The sequence below is a fragment of the Branchiostoma lanceolatum genome, chromosome 14 (genome assembly GCF_035083965.1).
Source record: "Branchiostoma lanceolatum isolate klBraLanc5 chromosome 14, klBraLanc5.hap2, whole genome shotgun sequence".
Taxonomy (NCBI): Eukaryota; Metazoa; Chordata; class Leptocardii; order Amphioxiformes; family Branchiostomatidae; genus Branchiostoma; species Branchiostoma lanceolatum.
The window spans coordinates 11,754,935-11,775,383 of NC_089735.1; the positions used below are offsets into that span (position 1 = coordinate 11,754,935).

The 20,449-nt window shown below is 41.0% G+C and overlaps 2 protein-coding genes across 7 annotated transcripts; one reads left to right on the top strand and one right to left on the bottom strand.

The window, feature by feature from the left end:
* The first annotated feature begins 115 nt into the window (after window positions 1-115).
* LOC136448589 (retinitis pigmentosa 9 protein homolog) lies at window positions 116-7,014 on the top strand. Of its 2 annotated transcripts, none has more exons than XM_066448203.1 (5): window positions 116-215; window positions 508-635; window positions 4,578-4,746; window positions 5,626-5,722; window positions 6,186-7,014. In XM_066448203.1, exons 2-5 carry the CDS (start codon window positions 527-529, stop codon window positions 6,594-6,596), a joined length of 786 nt encoding a protein of 261 aa, XP_066304300.1. In that variant the 5' UTR covers window positions 116-215; window positions 508-526; the 3' UTR covers window positions 6,597-7,014. The 2 variants fall into 2 exon arrangements, with proteins under 2 accessions (XP_066304300.1, XP_066304301.1); XM_066448204.1 differs by having other exon boundaries at window positions 130-235.
* A 1,693-nt stretch (window positions 7,015-8,707) lies between these two features.
* LOC136448209 (uncharacterized) lies at window positions 8,708-17,217 on the bottom strand. 5 transcript variants are annotated; one of them, XM_066447456.1, is made up of 7 exons: window positions 17,094-17,192; window positions 15,169-15,552; window positions 14,435-14,506; window positions 13,705-13,767; window positions 13,051-13,196; window positions 10,413-10,535; window positions 8,708-9,821 (listed from the first exon to the last, which is right to left on the bottom strand). In XM_066447456.1, exons 1-7 carry the CDS (start codon window positions 17,175-17,177, stop codon window positions 9,698-9,700), a joined length of 996 nt encoding a protein of 331 aa, XP_066303553.1. In that variant the 5' UTR covers window positions 17,178-17,192; the 3' UTR covers window positions 8,708-9,697. The 5 variants fall into 5 exon arrangements, with proteins under 5 accessions (XP_066303553.1, XP_066303554.1, XP_066303555.1 ...); XM_066447459.1 differs by lacking the exon at window positions 10,413-10,535 and adding an exon at window positions 11,579-11,691 and having other exon boundaries at window positions 9,657-9,821; window positions 17,094-17,215; XM_066447460.1 differs by lacking the exon at window positions 8,708-9,821 and adding an exon at window positions 11,579-11,691 and having other exon boundaries at window positions 10,328-10,535; window positions 17,094-17,217.
* Between the last annotated feature and the right edge of the window lie 3,232 nt (window positions 17,218-20,449).

Genomic DNA, 20,449 nt, shown 5'->3' on the forward strand with positions numbered 1-20,449 from the left:
CATTTATTTTAGACTTAGATATGCATTAAAATTTTGTTAGAGAAGGGTAGTTTTATTGTATATTTCTTATGACTAATAATTCGGAAACCCCTTGAATCGTATAATCTTGGAAGATGCCTTCAAAATGGAGGAGAAGTGAACTGATATGAGTGTTGGTAGCGGTGTCGTTCCCAGCTCCTCCAACAAATAATTGGGACTCGCACGAACAACTAAAGGTCTGTAAAATATTTGCGAGGTACAGTACATCTCCAGCTTTTCCAAACAGGTCATTTTCAACACTTTCTGCGAAGTACCTAGCTAGCTAATCATTTTGCCCAGCCAAGTAGTGTTTCAAGTTGTTTGTTATTTAGTTCCCAAATATGAGATTGTTTTGATTCTAGTCGGAGGTTTGGACATCTTTCTGCTTTAACATACAGTATTGAGTTCCTGTAGACTTCCTCATAATAGCAGCTAGCAACCAGAATGCCTCTAACATTTAATTTTTTATTAAACTTCTTCTCTTCTCAGGTGACAACAGGTTTTCATCATGCCCAAAGACAAGAAGAACAAGAAAGAAAAGAAGAAGAAACACAGAGACAAAGCTGTGGTGGAGGTACGCAAACATGTGACAACCTTCTACGAACAAGCCCCTCCAGGTAAGGGAACGGGTTTTTTTCGCGTGAAGAATGTTCGTGTACGCGTGGAAAATTTTCGCGTGGAAAATTTGAAATGGAGAATATATATTTATAGGTTCAAAATATCAAAGTAATTTTATCATCAAAATTTTTCTCCCTTGGGAATAAGCTAGTTCGGAGTTGCTACTACGCATGTGCAGTGTCAAAGGTGAAGGCCCCCGCGACGAAAACAAGACCCGTCTGGGCGTTGTTATGCAAATCTAGACAATGTGGAGGCGAGCACTGTTTCCGTCGCGGGGGCCTTCACCTTTGACACTGCACATGCGTAGTAGCAACTCCGAACTAGCTTATAGACTTGAGTCCCTTGGGAATCAACTTGTTTTTTTATATTTTTTAAATTTCAAAAATCCTTTGAAATTTTTTGGGTGTGAAACCTTAGACTTGTAAACCTTCAATTCCCTTCTCAACTAATTAGCGTATTTTAACGAGCAAATGATCAAAATTACAGGCAAACTTTTTCCCTGCATGGGTGTGGGCAGGGTTTGGTGTGGTTTGGTGTGTGCTATTCCCAAGGGACTCAAGTCTATTCCCAAGGGAGAAATATTTTGATGATGAAATTACTTTGATTTTTTGAACCTATAGATAAATTCTCCATTTAAAATTTTCCACGCGAAAATTTTCCACGCGAACGCGAAAATTCTTAACGCGAACAAAACCCCAACCCCCAGGTAAGATGTGTGACTTCTAGTACTCTGGTATCAAAGAGGAATTTTGTATAGGATTGTTGTTAGGTTCATTTCATCAAGGCCTTAACCTTCTTCCTGCTGATGTAGCCTTTTGGCATGGAATTTGTATTGGTTACAGGGTTGTATGCAGCAGGGAGAAGGTTAAAAGTGTTTGACATGGTATCGGGGCGTTTCAGCACCTTGACAGCTCAGCCCCTAGCCAATCACATGGTTAGGGTTTAAAGAGTTAACTTCCTTTTGATGGCAAAATATCTATAAAAAAAGTTAAAAAAGGAAAGTTATCTCGAACCAGTTTAGCTCAAATGAACTCAATGAACAGATGAGCTAATCTTCCACTGGTCATGACAGAGAGGACAGACGCTATGTACAGTATTTACAGGTTCATTGTACCTGGGAAATACCCCTAGCTCTTTTCGACAAGCAGAATGAACAGTGGACCACGACTTAATGTCCCGTACTAAGGACTGCGACCCTTTCCGGTAGCGTGCATGTCGGGTGAGCGACACAGCCGGGATTGAACCCGGGGCTTCTAGTTCCAAAGACAAGATCGCTAACCACTGAACTAGGCATGCTGTCCTAGGCAATGTGCTGGATCGTCCTGATTGGCTAGGGGCTGAACAGGACTGTCAGGGTGCCGAAAAATATCATTGCTACATGTGGTTGAGAAGTAAAAATAAAATATTGCAGCATATTAAGGGAGCACACCCCAGTTTATTTGGGGTTTCAATTGGAGGCTGCGCACCCTGCAGTCTAGGTACTGTCTCTTCCAGGGAAGTATTCCGAAGTAAATCAACTGTGTATGGGATGAAAGCCTATCCCTTCCGCTACAGGACCAGCTGAGTTCTGTTTCTTCTACCTCTCTGATTTTGGTAAATCAGGAGACAAAAACATAATTTTCACGTCAAAAATGATGGTCAAATTTTGGCACTTTTGTGTAGGATAAAACTCGTAGAAAAAATTTCTGGGTAGAAACGACTGATGTTGTCAGAAAGAGCAAAACCTAGCGTACAGTCGAGCCAATTATAAAGAAAATCCTAGTACTTAGATTTCTTTAATCATCCACGGCGCGAGGCATGTCAGCATGACCCACAGAACGCAACAAAGGTCAATCCCGGGCCAAGGGACATTTCACCATCAACGCGGATGGATATCCGGAAGCAAGGCTCAGATCGAAACGAAATTTTCACCCAAAACACACCAATTCATACGCTTTTCAGCCATGCTAGTATCTAATATCAGTTCGAAGCACATTATGAGAAATCTAAACTCAAACCCAGCCCTCGAAACCCTTTCGTCACTTTTTTGTCGGGCACTTCCGTGGACCCCGGTCGCGGAAGAACTGGGGTGTGCACCGTTAATATATGCAAATTATGATTTATATTGTCTATGACTTAAAAGAGTTATCACCTATCAGCATGCGAAGTTTGAGTTGTCTGCGACTTTTCTTTCTTGAGTTACAGGTGGTTGAAAGTTACCGTGTCGGAAGGCTGATTTTGTCCTTCTGGGCCTCGGTACCATTCAAGGCGCATAATAGCAATTACGTCACAATGGTAGCTTCCACTTGAAGACGATTTTTTCCATAAATTCATGCTTAATGAACAGGTATTGCAGTAGAAAGGCATGTCAGTGAGGCGCTCTTGTGATGGAGGAGGCTTTCTTTCTATTTCTGACTAGAATAAACGCTACAAACCGCCTAGAACATAGTTGACTTCATGACGTCACAATGACTTTCACTTGCCTGTCTTTTCCATTGAGAACAGTGCCGTTTATATAAGTTCCGTACTTCTACGGGAAGCAGTTAGAATTTTAATTTTGGGCGTCAACTGATAGAGAATAGACCTAGCCTCATTACCCAAGTGTTTTCGTAGCCAAGATTTCTTTTATTTTGTAGAAAAACGAACTTACATGATGTATCTTTGGTTAGGATGGCGGTCTGAGCCGCACTTCTAACAGCTATAAAGGTATAAACGGGCATCTGCTGAGAAAAGGCTGTACAAATTGGTGTCGGTCTCGGTGCGATAAACAAGCCTAGGGATGTATCTTCTGATTTGTGCGACTTATTTGCATGAATGTTGTAAACTAGCGCGACAGCGAACTTGACACTGGATTGGGCAGGAAAGTACGAGAATGACTTCATCAAAGGCTTTTTTCATTGAAAAGCATCTGCTACTTGATGCAGGAGCGACTATTAAACAAAACATATGCAATATCCCAGTGCCCCTGTAGTAGAGCAATGCAAAAAACAATGTTTTGGTAAATGTTACGTCATCAATGTTCAGGAAACACACTTTGAAGGCTGTTTGGCCGTGTTCTAGGGGGGGGGGGGGCGTGGGAGGGGGGCAAATCAGCACATTGTATGACATTATATAACCATATTAAAACTTGCGAAATCCGAAATTTTTTCGACCAGGTTGGGTCCGGGCTACACAGTTTCCCGGGAAAAATGCAATTTGTTGGCTGTTATGGTCAGTATTTTTTGCAGGACGGGTCCGTTTAAGGGAGCACACCCCAGTTTATTTGGGGTTTCAATTGGAGGCTGCGCACCCTGCAGTCTAGGTACTGTCTCTTCCAGGGAAGTATTCCGAAGTAAATCAACTGTGTATGGGATGAAAGCCTATCCCTTCCGCTACAGGACCAGCTGAGTTCTGTTTCTTCTACCTCTCTGATTTTGGTAAATCAGGAGACAAAAACATAATTTTCACGTCAAAAATGATGGTCAAATTTTGGCACTTTTGTGTAGGATAAAACTCGTAGAAAAAATTTCTGGGTAGAAACGACTGATGTTGTCAGAAAGAGCAAAACCTAGCGTACAGTCGAGCCAATTATAAAGAAAATTCTAGTACTTAGATTTCTTTAATCATCCACGGCGCGAGGCATGTCAGCATGACCCACAGAACGCAACAAAGGTCAATCCCGGGCCAAGGGACATTTCACCATCAACACGGATGGATATCCGGAAGCAAGGCTCAGATCGAAACGAAATTTTCACCCAGAACACACCAATTCATACGCTTTTCAGCCATGCTAGTATCTAATATCAGTTCGAAGCACATTATGAGAAATCTAAACTCAAACCCAGCCCTCGAAACCCTTTCGTCACTTTTTTGTCGGGCACTTCCGTGGACCCCGGTCGCGGAAGAACTGGGGTGTGCACCGTTAAGTTGAAAAAGAAGAAGTATAATGGAACTAATACAACGATTTTTTTGTCAATGTCTAGGACTTATCAAAGAAAATGAGGAAAAGCCTGAGGACTGCATCCCAGACTTACCCCAGAACCAGCATGCCCGAGACTTCCTGGCCCACGCCCCCACCAAGGGACTCTGGATGCCACTGGGGAAGGAGGTGAAGGTCATGAAGTGCTGGAGATGTAAGAATTATGGACACAGGTTTGTTTGAACCTTTGTTTATTCATGATAAGCTCAAATCGGCATGCAGGCCGCTTTTCATTGACCTGGTCATTTAGAATTGTATCAAGATTGTACTAGTATGTTGAAACACTTTTGTACTAAGAACGGAATTCGGATAACATGTATGTTGTAACATAATCAGTGAGCTTCTTACTGAATAAAATCATCATCATCATCATCATCATGAGGGAAGAGGTAAGGGTCAGATACAATATAACAGAGATACACAGTCAGGTCGGTACTCTGTAGTGATTTTGGTAAAGTGCATTTTACTATTTTTAGTCTTGAAATGCGACTTGTGATCAACAGCACTGCATCCTCTTGCCTTGGTGAATATTTAGCGACTTGTAGTTCATGTACTAACATAGGTAATTCTGACTGCATGTGAATAGATGATTTGTAACTATTACATTACTAGCACGGCTGTCACCAGCCTTACATTTTTTTTCCGTCCCACTCATTTGTTTGGGAGCCCAAGTTGTTGATTTTCGTTGTTACATTTGTCTTTTCAACCTTACAAAAATATATTTCCATCAATTTCATGTCAAAAAGTTCAAATATTTTAAGTAAGTTTCCGTTCTAGGATAGAGGGACAGATTATGGAGACAGCCCTGTCCTACATGTATGTTGAGATCAATAGATTTTCAGTAAAGTGTTAAGTGGTTTACTTTAGACAAAAGAAGGCTTTAGAATTAGGTTCATAACTATGGCAGTTATGTGGTATAAGTGTGACATGAATTGTGTATGTTTTGTACATGTATTTGTGATAAGATTTTGGAGGGTGTGTATGTGTTTTAAGTATAGCATGCTTGTTCAGGCTGTGTGTGTGTATTAAGTATGACCTGGTTCTGTTGACAGGACGGGAGATCGTGAATGTCCCCTCTTCATCAGTGGGAACACCCAGATCGAACAGTTCCGAGTCTTACATGAGGACCCCATGTATGGCTACATCAAGGTAATCACACACTATTTCCATTCATTTGTTTCCATAACTGGTAAGTGGCCTTCAGGCTGCATAAGACTAGACAGTAAGGTTTGACCCACCCACACCATGACAAACCTCTACTCTTTTCGATAAGTGTTATTATATCTTTAACATTCTCAAGGTGTAGCTCTCCTCAAACACAGGGGTTCCGTCTTTATGTCCCATTCAAAAGGACATCTCATAAAACACCAAAGCTAGGCACTCATTTTGAGGTGAGTGAGAAAATAGTTGTGAAATGTGTTTCCTAAGGGCACAACGTTGGGGACGGCCAAACATTCGAACCTACAAGATTCTTAGTAAGTCAACAATCCTAACCACCATGCCACGGGAAGTTTTTTGAGCTGAAGATTTTAACATGCAAGAGGTTTACAGTCCAAAAGCAGGTTTGTCTATTGATCAAAGGACATGTCTAATAACTGGCTCTATCTTTCAGGAAACAAAGGAAAAAGAAAAGGAGGACAGGATACAACAGCTGAAGGCTCTCCTAGATTCGTCATCCTCAGATTCAGACAGCTCAAGCTCTGAAGATTCGTCCAAACACAGGAAAAAGAAGAAGAAACACAAGAAGAAGCACAAGAAACATTTAAAGAAATCTAGAGATTCTAGTGACGAGTCTAGCGACAGTGAATCACAGGGAAAACAGAAGAAGAAACGTAAGCACAGCACAAGTGCAAAGGACTACTCAAGTGAGGAGGATCGCAGAAAGAGAAGGAGAAGTCACAAGGAAGACAGCAGACATGAGAAGAGGTATTCTAGGAAGGAATCATCCGACAGTAAGGATAGGGTAGAGAAGGAAACAGAAGGTAGGCATCATGAACATAGCAAACACAAGAGGAGAGACTAACATCCTGAAAGTAAAAGGCAGAACGGTTGCAGTCAGATATGCAAAGACTAGGTGTAACAGACCATTCAGTGTAATATAACCAGCCACTGCCTGCGCCGCGTGCCTGCGAAGCTGGTGTGTTACGCCTAATGGCGGTTATGCCTGCTATATAGATACAGATACAGGTATGGGGGCCAATGGATGGTTCATTTGTTACTGTCATAAGCAATTTGAAAAGGGTTCGTTAACAGTTGCCAACGTTTTTCATCGCTAATTGATTTCCATCAGTTGAAATGTTGAAGAGCTTTGGTACAGTCTTTCTGTCTCAGAAACTTTTATGACAATGGTCATATCTCTGTTTGGAGCAGGTATTGAATACTGTTATGTAGTATTACCTGCATACAGAATAACTACAATAGTCATAATTGTACACAGTATGATTTGCATGCTAAAATTTGGACGGACAGTAAAATTGCACAATGTAAAGTTTCCAAGGATTATACTGTAAATGAATTTCAATTCGCATGGTTTTTAGTTCACGCTAAAGGGAAAATGGAGTGTTTGCGGTGGCAGTGCTATACCCACATACTGCTACAGTATTGAACAAGAATGTTCGTGGCGGTTTTAAGTTCGAGGTGAAACGGTCGCCGCAAAAACCGCGAACATAAAACCACCTTTGCCAATGTGATTGAATTAGATTTATAATATATGGACATTGATGATAACAGTAATTATAATTGATGCTGGAAGGTTAAGTGTGTTTCATGTGCTAAGCGCTTTGTTATTTTACCTTCAAGAAAATATATTTAGGACAAAATTTCATAACATGCTGTCAAACAACTAAGATGGGAATGTATATACATCAATTGATTTCTTGGATTACAGCAACATTCTTCGAGAATGCATATGTGTTTTTTTCTTCTCGCCGTGGCTCTCTGCATGGTATCACTTTGTGTGGAATCCTATGCAAGTAAATGTGTATGTTGCATTGGTCATTCTTTGCCCTAATCATCTGCCCTTGTTGAACATGCCTGCCTCCTTGCAGTTAAGGGAGGTACTGCAACCACAAGGACTTCCTGTGTAACTGTCCTGGAATTGTCATAATAAGAAGAAAATATTTCTTACATATGACTAATGATAATACTTTTTGATAGTCATATTTAAGATTATAAAGGTTTACATCTCCCCCCTTTCATTAAAGATACCATTCCTGATGTTTTATATATTATAGATCTAGCAGCCCAGATCTTTACTGTTCCCAAGTTTTGATTCTTGCACTGTCCAAATAATTGCCCCCAGACAGAGCAAATTTTCCTATCACATCCCCTAAAGACTTGATGTTAAGGAATTAATTTCCCCTCGACCCTACCCTTAATGCTCCCTCTACACATTAAATCAACAGTAAGTTTGTTCATGGGTCAGCCCTTGTTGGGTACCACAACAGAGTTTAGATGACAGATCTTTGTACACAACCAAGTGTTTATACAGAGCCAACGTTTTGGTGAGAGACTGACTGGTTCTACTTCATGCGGCAGCTAGGTATTGCTGCTACAGTGTGAAGAATGTGTGACTAAATTTGTATCCCGCCCTCATCACGGTTCATGACTGGATTTTCTGGTACAATCCAACAAATGAATCTGTTGTCCTGACCCCTGGCCCGGTCCTAGTCTGTTATACAGTTGTTTTATGTTGGATATAGGAGATTCTTTACACACAACAAGGTATTGATCTCACCTGCTAACGTTTTGATGTCTATCAGACACCATAACAGACTGGAGTACTGCTTCTCACCGCTATAAGTAGCTGATGTAGGTGGCACTTTTGCGGTGAGAACACTGTCCCAAATATGCGCCACCTACATTGTGGTGAGAAGCACCGTACTCCAGTCAGAAGCTCTGAAGAAGGTGTCTGATAGACATCGAAACGTCAGCAGGTGAGATTGATACCTGGTTGTGTATAAAGAATCTCCCATATCCTATTTTCTACCAACCCGATAAGATTATTTTCGGAAGTTGTTTTATGTGTTTTTTGTTGTTGTTTTTACCAACTTTATTACTCAATATCCAAAGCAACAGAAAACGTAAAGTTTTAATTGATTTAGACACATAAAAAGTCAACCACAAAAGTCCATCTCAACCAGATACACTTTTATTGAAACCACCAGTGAGGAAAGAAGGATAGCAGAAAAAAATTGGTACAAAACCACATCTATATGTGTTGGACATCCTGAAAATGGTAACAACAACAACAACAGCAGTCTATTCTACATAACATTTTACTACAAATGTACACAAGAACGTAAGTGCATAGATTCTTGGTCAGATGAAGGCACAATGAATGCCATCACTTCCTTATCCTTAATCTTACTTAACAGACATTAATGTGGTCTTGGTATTAACAAAGATGTGCTTGTTTCCAAGCCCCACAAAATGCCATGTTTACCTAGTCTTTCCTTAATTTAACCAGAGGCTAGCCACTTAATGTTAAAAAATAGAGTGAGAATTTAGATCCTTTGACTTATGCTCTCTTGTGAGCTAAAAAGTTTTATTGTTTATTGTAAAAACACAGTTTACCTTAATGACATTATGTGGCCAACCTCTAATTAATGTATGTACACAATACTACATAGCTGTTTAAATCTTTATTCCCTCACTAGACTATGTACGTGAAGTCCAAGAACGATTGGAGAACACCACATCCTACGTATATGTACAGATTAGCAGCATATAGGCAACAATAGTTTCTAATTCCCACACCCAAGATTCAAGAAGAAAACAATAATATTTCACTGTTGTTTACTGTTATAATTCCACTTAATACCAGTCAAATACAGTATAAAGATAATCAGATTCAGGATAACTAACACATTGATGATAAAGGAGTTGGCTTTGTGAGATAGTCATTGTATTTGTAACAATCATATACATCTTTCACCAGCTTTTCTTACATGTACGCATCAGTAGGTTCGATGATTGCTAGAAGTGTAAAACTTTTTCCTCGGTCATTACAAGCGATACTTTGAGAGGTAAAGAGAGGCAAAAAGATAGCGTTACTATGTCAGCAATAGGCACATGTTTTGTAAGCAGAACTGAAGCTGTACTTGACATTGATCTGTTTAAGAGTTAGTCAACATAGTCGGACCAGTGCCCCATGGTGAGGTTGTTGTCGCGCAGGTATTTTTCCTTTTTCTTCAGGTCGTGAATCACGGCAGGATGGACTCCTCCCGTGGGGTCCTGGGTCCTGTAGCTGCAAGCACCAAGGGGCACGGTGAGCTGGGTTCAACATTTCTACTGTGCGGACTAGACTAACAGATACACGTATCTTTCCTATGATGTATCAAACTGTTAGACATGTAACAAATCTGTAGTGTCCTGGATATCTTCGATGTATTTTGATTTCAATGAATGATTTGATGATATTTTGTTTCTGTTCATAATGGATGTTCATTAATTAGAATGACACATTTAAGTTTCTAATGATTTTCCTCATGCCCATTGTACAACACTCTTGCAAGAATGACAGTCAATTTTGTGTCTTGAATGTCTATTTTGCTATGAGTGACTACCGGTATTATGAAATGTGACTAGCAGTAAAATCAGTGAAATAGAAGACACTGACCACACATACTGCACTCAACAATAAGCAAACCAACCACTGCATTATCTGATCATAGTTCATGTTTATCATTAGTAAGGTACATTATGTTCAAGACATGTTTTTACAAAAGTACTGTCATGTCATACATTTTTGGAAGGATGATTATATACAGATGACAGTCACTTCAGGTTAATTTGGCTGTTTCATGATTCTAAGACACTGTGGTATAGAGTTCTTTACTTTTTGTGGCCCTGAACTTTGGCCCGTGCAGATTTGGACATTTCTTCTTTCAGAACACTGTAGAGCCGTTTCTGGTCGGTGGGGGTGAGCGACAGCACCTGTCTGGTCAGGTGGTCCGTACGACTGTCAGGAAGAACGGGGTAGGTTTTAATCTCCGGTCAAGAAATGGACAGGATTTGGAGTTGGTTGGGAATGGTGGAAGGAGGTAGGTTGATTAAGGTTAGACATCAGTTAATAAGATTATTAAAACAATGCAAAAGTTTTTCAAGCAGCTGGGTAGGTTTCATTGAATGTCAAACGTTTCAGACGGCATCCACTGTCTTTTGTCAGTGACTGAAGGAAAACCCATCATCTCTTCAAGACAAACAAGGCCATAATGAGTTTGGACGAGGGATAAGGATGACAGTCACTGATGAAAAATAGTGGATGCTACCTGAAACATCTGACCGCTTAGAAATATCCAGCTGCATGAGTAACGTTTGTATTGTTGATTTAAGAATTAGGAAGTAGACTGGTTTGAATTGTAATTGATAGCTTGTCACAATTATCAGGGTTTGAGCCATTTAATTATTAGAGGTAGTAGATTTAAAGGGAGTGAGCGAGACAGGGTATGAGGTCAGCAGCTGAATATGATTTTATTGGAGAACCTTAAAGCCTTGTTTTATTTCTGCCAGATTGGGGTGTAGATGATCATGTAATTATGAGGAATTATGAAGCTTTGATTTTTGCAGACTGAGGTAAAATGATATGATTTTATGCCTTTGAAGGGTTTGATGAAGATGCAATGATTAGGATAGTGTTAGATGGCATGATGGTCGCTAGTGGATAAGACACAGCTGTCATAACCAGTCACCATGCTTGAAGTGTAAGGGGAGAAGTTACAGAGGATGCTGAAGGGTTACCAAGAGTAGGAAAAAATCTCATTGTAATAACTCTTCAAAAGGCATGTATGAAAGATCAGAGACAAACCAACATAACCAAATGGTACAAACACTGGGCAACATTGCATTGTTTCAGCACTATCAAATATCTGTGAACAAAAGCGAATACAAAAGTATGCCCACTTCAGACTGTAGGCAAGACAGATCACAGCAAGGCACTATTGAGGGACCCTGCATGGCACATGACTCTGTATACACTAACACACAGCCGACAGGTTTGCTCACCTGACCTAGGCTAGTACTCTACAAGATGGGTTCTGGTTATGGGTCCCTGCTTATACACAACTTTGTGTGCTTTTGGTCCTGCGTCGGACTTGGCTTGCTTTGACTTAGCCCTCCTAGGCACAAACATAGGCAAGCAAGATTCAGTGACATCCCATTCTACCTAATGTAAGAAACGTTTTGAATAAAAAAAATTACAAAAAAGTTCCCCTGAATATAACGTTGGGTAACCTAAATTCGCGGGGTACTTAAATTCGGGATTTTTCGAAAACGGGGTATTTAGGGATATGTGCTAGATGCAACATCAGTAATACCGCTAGAAATGCAACCTGACAGACTTACGTATTCAGAACACTGGCTGAAAAGCTTCGATAAGCATGGATTATAAGGCGACGAGGTCAAAAACTCTCCGTCCCTTATTGGAACAGTCTGAGGACTTCGTGGGAGAATTAAACAACATGGTTGTCGGCTGGTTTATAAGAAAAATGTCACATCCGCTTCCTGCTCAACACAATTATTTACAAGACAACTTATTACAATCTCTTTTGCTAACCTGCAACTGGATTCTAAGTGTGGTCAATCATCAAAACTCCTCTCTGTTGCTACAACCTACGGCACGTGTATTTTCCCGCCGCCATATTGTTAACCAGAATCCTGTTGTCAAGCAGACGACAAAGGTTTGTGAGGAACACTTTTTTGTCTAAATGCTGCGTGTGATAGTGGACTGAGGAAGATATTTTCCTCAAAGTTTGCTCCTAACACAACAAGGAACACATGGACATAGTAGTATTACCATTGCTACGGCATCCAGCTAACTTCCCATGAATAATGTAACGTTACACGTTGCCCGATGATGACGATGGGCCGACTTTGAGTGAAGTTCTACCGACTCAACACACGGGTTGTACCCGAACTGGCCTGATGTGTGCGGTACGGCCGTTTTTTCGTGTATTTTTTTTACTTGGACACGTCTATATCCATAGCACTCTCCTCAAGCCAAGGATGGAACGAATAGCTGCTGTATAAAATGTGATTAGCGGTAAGATATTCAACACGAATCTTCTCTCCCGAATTAATGTGCCCCCCTGTCCGACAGCACCGCAATTGTGCGTGCGGCGGACGGTAGTTTCAAGTTGAAATATTATGGTGTCAGCACGACTAGAGACAAAATCTACCATATATGATTAGTGCAAAGATAGTACATGATACTGACAGAATTATAGAAAAAAAGGATGGTTTATTGTTCTGCTAGATTGATTTCAGTCAACCATTATCGGAAAAATCCCGAATTTATGTTACCCAACGTTACCTAGAATGACTGTAAAAGGTTTGTTTTGGCCTGCAAAAATATGGTAGTCTGTAGGTGACTATATGGGAAAGACTTTCTCAATTTCAGCTAGTGATGCAGATGATACACATCAAGATGTTGCTTTTTGAAATGTGCTAGCAGACTTTATTCATTGATGAATACCTACCGATCCGTCTTATGGGATTTCCGTTTCTCTCCGCCGCTCAGGGCCGCTAGATGTTCCTGCTGGGCGCGGTGTTTGGCCTCGATGCGTTCGCGCCTCTGTCGCTCCAGCCGAGCAGCCTGCTCAGCGCTACGAGCCTGTTCCTCCGCCTGTAGCACAAAGACGAGCAATGTTGGTAAGTTCAGAGTACGTGTGTTTCCTTTTCTTACATTAGACATGCCTAGCACTACTATGATCCTAATCTGACACTTAAGCCAGAAGGTCACCAAATTTGAAAATGGCCACAGACCCAAGCATATTTTTCTGCTACAAATTCTACCTCATTACATAGGAGTGGGGTTGGGCACCTTCAAACATCTCTAAAAAACGCGTAACTACCGAGAGAACGCTGGGCTTTTTACTGCCGAAAATGCCCTTTAGAGTTAAGTGTACTCTTCGGCCGATCCGTATTCCTGCTGTCTAACAGGCACATGGATATTTTGTACCAAAATATTCCTACTTGAAGAATTATATTCTGTGCACAGAAAAATGAGAGAGAAAATGCATTTTTGTGTAGGACTGGTATAAATAAATGGTTTCCTTTCAGGAGTGCAGGATTTATTATACAGTCAGATGAAATAAACTTTTGTAACTCAGAGGGTCTCCTGATGTTCCTACCATAGGACTCCAGGGTTTTTCCATTATACCACCACCATCACCGAAATCAACTGTGTTTCCTCCCTTCCAAACGCAGCAGGACAAAGAGCAAGGAAACATTTAGTATTTCAATATCACCACCCTTTGTTATTGATTATCATTTTATCATATGTACATCAAGTGACAGATAAGTTAAAACAATAGTACATAAAGTAATGAAAGACACAGTAAATTGAGATGAAAGCTTATCATTTATTTCTTGTTAAAATGTTTGACATTCTGTTCAAAGTTTAAACTTAAAACAATACATGGAGTAATGAAAAACACAGTAAATTGAGACGAAAGCTTATCAATTTATTTCTTGTTAAAATGTTCTCTTCCAAGTTTTACATCATATCTATGATTATGATAGATGAGTTCAACTCAAATAAAAACTTATGAACTAAAATTGTATGAAGGCTTGGGTGATACCACATGAACAGGGTGTACAGAGACAAACCATGACTTAACAAAAATGTTCGCTGATGTAAATAAGATATGAAAATCTGAATAGTGACACAGAAACTTGTAAAGCTGTAAACTTAAATTCTTTCACACCAAGGTTCATTCTTAAAATACCCAGGTTAAAATGACGAAGTGAGTAAGAAATTAAGTTCCTAATAAATGATAACAATGACAGTGATTCATGCACTGAAAGGTAAACAAGGTGGGCCTTCTGTTGTGCGAAGGTGTGTGATATTGTTTGCCCTACCGCAGGTGAGGTAAATCGGACAGCCTTTTCCACCGACAGGTCGCCAAACAGGCTGTCCAAGTCCTCTGCTGCCTTCACACCGTGGGGACACAAGACGGAGACATTTGTATGGGAACCTGTTCAGACTTGTCAAAGCTCATGGCAGTCACTGTGGCACATACTTTGCTATCAGCAGTACCATTGATTTTGTGTGCCATTAATTTGTTCCACTTATCAATAGTAAAAAGGTGATTGTTGTTAAGGGTTGATCCATTAAAGCGAAGATGTTGGTTACACTTTAGGAAAGGTTGTGCTGGATGAAGGTGGTGATAGAATTTTGTCACAGTTCGAATGTTTTACACACAATTGTCCACCTTTCTTGAACAGAATCTTACTAGTGCATAGCTATCAGCAACAACTGTTTGCAGTATATGATCAAATTTTGGTGCTTCTCCTGGCAAGCATGGGAGGTGCAGGGTGGTACAGGGAGTACAGAAACTTGCAGTAACAGCTCCAGGGTATAGCTACCAGTAGTAACTGTCCATAGTAGGATAGTAGGTGATTGAGTTTTGGTGCTTATCCCGTCAGGTATGGGAGGTGCAGAGTGATGAAGGGAGTACAGAAACTTGCAGTAACAGCTCCAGGGTAAAGCTACCAGAAACAATTGTCCATAGTAGGTGATCAAGTTTTGGTGCTTCTGCTGTCAGTCATTGGAGGTGCAGAGTGATGAAGGGAGTAAGGAAACTTGAACTAACAGCTCCCGCAGCCCTTGCTGCCTGTTGTAGGTTGGGTGGAACGACAGGCTCGCTCATGCCACTCATCTGAGAGTCGGCTCTTCCTCCGTCTCCGTCGTCCATGATAGGGCTGAAGGGCGCCGCAGAACCAGACCGCATCCCGCTACCCGCTCTTGATGGCGGCGTACCAAGGCGACTGCCATTTCTTGCACTCTTTGGAACGTCTATGAATCTCGGTGCTCCGAGATCGCCCATGCCTCCGTCTGGTTGGACCAACTCGTTAGGCGAGTCACAGCCGCCGCCCGAAGGACCGAACATCGGGGGTCCATCCATTGGACCGCCCTGCGGCATCATGTCGGCTGTTGTAGGACGCCCCATGTCAGGAGAGAAGGGCTTGGGGCCTTCCTGCAGATAGGAGCACCTCTCAACATTTGTCTTTCATTCTAGTGAATGTCCAGTTAATATAGTGATATGATCTTTGGCACAATCCACAAGAAGATAATGTCTTATTTTGAAACAATTTTGCACATGATCAAGACTTTTTCACTAATAGTATTTTCTGTCATGCTACATACAATACTAGTATGTATTTTCAGTCTGTATAGCATAGTTTTGTGGTTGACAACAATGCATGCAGAAAAAAATCTAGTACCTTAGTTTGCAAGGGTTTTGTCTCTACTTCAAGTACTTGAATGGTATTTATTGCGCTTACATAGAAAAGTGCATGCATTATTTATTTATGCTTCAAGAACGTAGTCAATTGAAATACTTGCTGTATACCATATTGCTCTAACACAAAGAGAACAATGGACTTGATGGCAGACCTGAGTACTCTATTGTGTAGGGAAGGTGCATTATGAGTTATGAATTGGGACTTGTCATGCATAATTAATATTTAACAAGCAGACTGAAAGGAAAGGAAATGTATGTCTGTCATCAACAGAAAAGATATGGTCATTTTGTGATATGTACTTGGCTGTGGAACTTATCTATCTGACAGTGCCATATGGAAAGAAAGCCAAGGCTTGGTTGAAGTTAAAAAGAGGATTAACCCACTTCATGTATGATGAAAAAGAAATTGTAATTGTCTTTTTGCAGGTGCAAACAACCTTGGTTTGTTTAAGTTTGAATCATTTAGAAATTATGAAATGAATTAAGTCAGAGGTGGACTCAGTAAAAATCGATAGAGAATAAATGGTAATTAGCAGATGTCTGGTATTCTGAGAGAGATTTCATTTTAATACATTTAGAGGTTTTCATGCGTAATTTGAAATATTTTTCTAGCAAGCTTGATAGTGTTGAAGATGTGGAAATTTGCTTGCAGGTTTTGGTCAATTGTTGACCTTTAATGATTTAATCTCTTTCGGTTTGTTCAAAACTGTCAAGCAGGTCTAATTTCTTTTGTTCAGTTTGACAGAAATGCCAAGGTAATGCTGTATTCATGTACACAGTAGAATGCACTTTATCCCAATAGGAGATAAGCATCATGTGATTAACAGTGCATTCCACGTGTTGATGGATGGCTGTGTCCTTTGCTTGCTTTTACATCAGCCTTCAGACATTGTAGGTGTTCACCTTCTTTGCATGCTAAGCACACCGCTTGTATGTGTCATTAGCAACGACCCTGGCGTATCGGCCTGTGATCCATCCTTTTCCCTGTTTTAGCACTGTCTAGACATCAACCAATCAGATACCCTCGCTCTTGTTCTTGGAGGGAAAGCTGCCAGCCAATCACGTCACCACTTGCAGTCAACAGGCAGTGTGATTGGCTGGTAGCAACAGGAGAGAGATAATCTGATTGATTGAAGGCTGACCAGCACTAAGGCAGCAGGAAGGATGGAACACAAGCCAGTATGCCAGGGTGATTTTTTGCAGTGGGCATGGCATTAGATGATGCTACATGTATTAACATGCATCTTATCTTTTTTTTTTCACTGATGACTTACTGTCATGTCAGGTGACCACGGTTGGCTGTCCTGTAGCAGCACATCCGGGCGGAGATCAGGGTGGAAGGGGTTATCCCAGGACATCCCGAACTATGGGTCCATGGAGCAGCATGGCAAGACAGACAGGAGTGTTTACAGACAAGTGAAGACTAGAGGATAGTTATAGACTTACAATGTAACACAGTTATGTAAAGGAAGGTCTCTGAGGGGCAACCTGGTATCAATGTATTGGGACATTAGTACATTAGACAGTTTGGTTTCAACTTTTTATTCTGTTGCTAAGTGTATCTATGTCTAAAATAACTCTATTTGTGCAGTTACTGTCACCTTATTTGTCATGGGTGACTATAAAATCTCTCAAAGATTGCAGAACTGTGGAGACTGTGACAGTGACTGTACAGCGACCAAAAGTTTGGATTTATGTAACCCCTCATTTCATAATTCGAACACGATGTAAGTTGTGAACGTATGATTTAAAAGACAACAAAACGCACAAAACCTTTAAAGATTTGCTTTTAGAATATGTTGAGTGACATAATCTTTGGTCTTTCAGCCTCTAGAGGGTAAGAAAGTGTTTAATAGTGATGACTTAATGTTTACGAGATTGTGTGGGGTGCCATGCTTGTAATGTAGGTGTACAAAGGCATACCGATACTGTACGAGCCAACCCTTGGAAAAGCGTCTACTTAAGAGACCCTCTCTGTACACCGCTGGCAGGTACTTAATTAGTGACTAGCTCCTAATGTTTCAGACACCTGACGCTGGCGTGCCACCTCTTTTCAGCGGCAGCGACCTGTTTCACAAAGGCCACCATGTCCAGTTTTTGTTCCCGCCCGGGACCTCTCTCTCCCCCCATCACCTTATCTACCATTCCTTCGTTTTCTTAGGGATGAAATTTCCCCCACTTTGTGTAACAAATAGGGCAGTAGGGAACCTTTAACCGAGGAGAGAAAAATCTTTAACTCCAGAAAGTACAAAGCCGGCCCGGATCAAGTGTTGTTGAAAAACACTACAACCCCGGCACTGTGAAACTTTATATGCTGGCAAAATAAATAAAGACAGGGCAGGTTTTGTGCAGAGGTGGTGACTGTGTTTGTCTGTTGTATCTACTGTGTGGATAGATGCGCCATGGGAATACAAATGAACGGCGTACCCAAGTGGAGCACACCTGAGTGGAGTACACCTGACTCGAGCGCACCTGCCCTGATTACCTGGACAGCTAATTGTTCTTTGGCCCCATTTCAAGCGTGGGGTGATGATTACCTCCTAATCTATGACTGCCCTTTTGTGACGGCTGATTTTCCATCCAGCTTATTACCTATTTTTCAGAGCATGGAGCGATGGCCAGCAGATAAGGAACTTACTGAGAGTAAGATAAACATTTTATTTTCCCAATCTCAAGATGTCCCAGTTCCTGTATGTTTAGTTGTTTTGGCTTCTTATACTTTCTGGTTGCTTAGGGATTGTGACTCACATAATCCCATAGCTCTCAGGCAGTGCAGTTTTATTTTCAAATTTACCTAGCAAGTCAATACATGAACAAACTTAATAATATTTATAGCTTAAGTATGTAGCAAGGCTTTGCTCTGAAATGGTTCTTTCTCCCCAGTGTAGGCAACATTGCATGATTCTCCTTTATTTCTGGTCGGATGCAATTTTAGGTTTAACATTTGTTAACATGAATTTTGATTCATTATCTCATTATACGACATGTCTTTTCTCAAGCCGATGATATTTCATGAGTTAGAATTGTATCGTTATCTACCAATTGAGCACACCTCACAAAACCTACAAAATTTAAGTCAGAAAGAATTTTACAAGAGGAAAGATTTTCTTGTGTGCTCTGGTAGTCTATATCTCCACTTTCTACATTGGATCATTTCAGAAAGAAAAAAGAATTGTGTTCTGGAACACACAAAATTTACCATGGAAATGCCATGGCAACGGAATCTGTCAGTGAGTGACAGCCCAGCCTTTCATTCAGTCATTCTTTTGTAACCACGGAAAAATTATCCCTGTCATTTCCTTTGTGATCCAATTATGCAATTTGAAGGCTCTGCGTGCACGGTACAATGCTTCTTCAACAACTTGTTTCTATAGTTTTGTGAGCTAGAATTCCGAATGCGAGGTGCTTTTCTTCGAAGGGATATTTCACTCTGACAACTTCTTTGATGACCACTGGTGTGTAGCAAAACGGAAGACCCAGCCACGGTTTAAGAATTTTGTATGGCGAGCATCAGATCTTAGCAGAGGGATGTCTCCATGGTGACACACTACATCGTTTGGGAATGACGTCTTCAGTCGTTACGTGTGTTTGGCGCTGATTGGGATCTTTATTTAGACATGGGTGGAAACGTGCGGGCTAAATTTTCAATAGTGAGCTAATTTGTGCCGACGTGAAGCACCTATAAGTGTCATACTTCTGTCTTAGTTTATGTACCAGACGTCTACAGGTGTGTCGGGCGTGTTTGCTCTCACCAAGTGGGGTCTTTCTCACCGGCACGGGAGGGTAAATACGGGTGAAATTGAGAGGGTTCGCCCGTCTAAACATCAGACTCCGTGCGCATAATTGGTGACGATAGGTCGTGACTAGTGGGCCGTTCGGCTAGATTTAGCAGGTCACAGTGAAAACAGGTGCTTTTCAGGCACCTGATGCGTTGGTAGAACCATGACGATCTGCATGCATGCAGATTTTTTCTCTCGCATGAAGTAGATGCAAGGAATGTTGATGAAGTTATTTTGTACACAAGTTCCGAAATATGAGTATGACACATTGAATGCTATTGTAAGTGTGGAAGAGAATATAGTTTAGGCTAAGGCTTGTTTTCTTCCGTAAATAGCAATGCCTCGAACGCGTTGCCAAGAGCAGCCGGTTCCAAACGAAACGCCCCTTCTCAGCGGACCGTGGACTAACTCCTTTAACGAGGGCACACGCACTAAAGTAACTGTTATCATTCCAGACTTCCCTTTAAAGGCAAGTTTGTTATACTCCAGGGGGGTAAAAATTGCAGTTCACGGCCGTGTGCATCTCAAAAGACCACAAGTGAGCGGGCCGTTGTAATGTTCGTTTGGCCAGGGATTGAACTGTTTGGTGAACACACAATGAAACTGTAGCTAGGATCATTCCGGAACACCTATAGGCTAGTTGTGACGTGCGCTCTGACGTGATTAAAGATAATGGTACTTTTATGGGCGCAATCGTTGTCAAAATTTAAGGACAAAATACACACACCCGTGCTATGTTGCTGACTTAAATGATGCGGTAATGCAACTAAGTCAAACTTCAGGGGTTATACTCTCTGAGCCTTAACGTTTGTGAATGTGAATAAAGTCCAAACTTGCCCATACTAGATCGT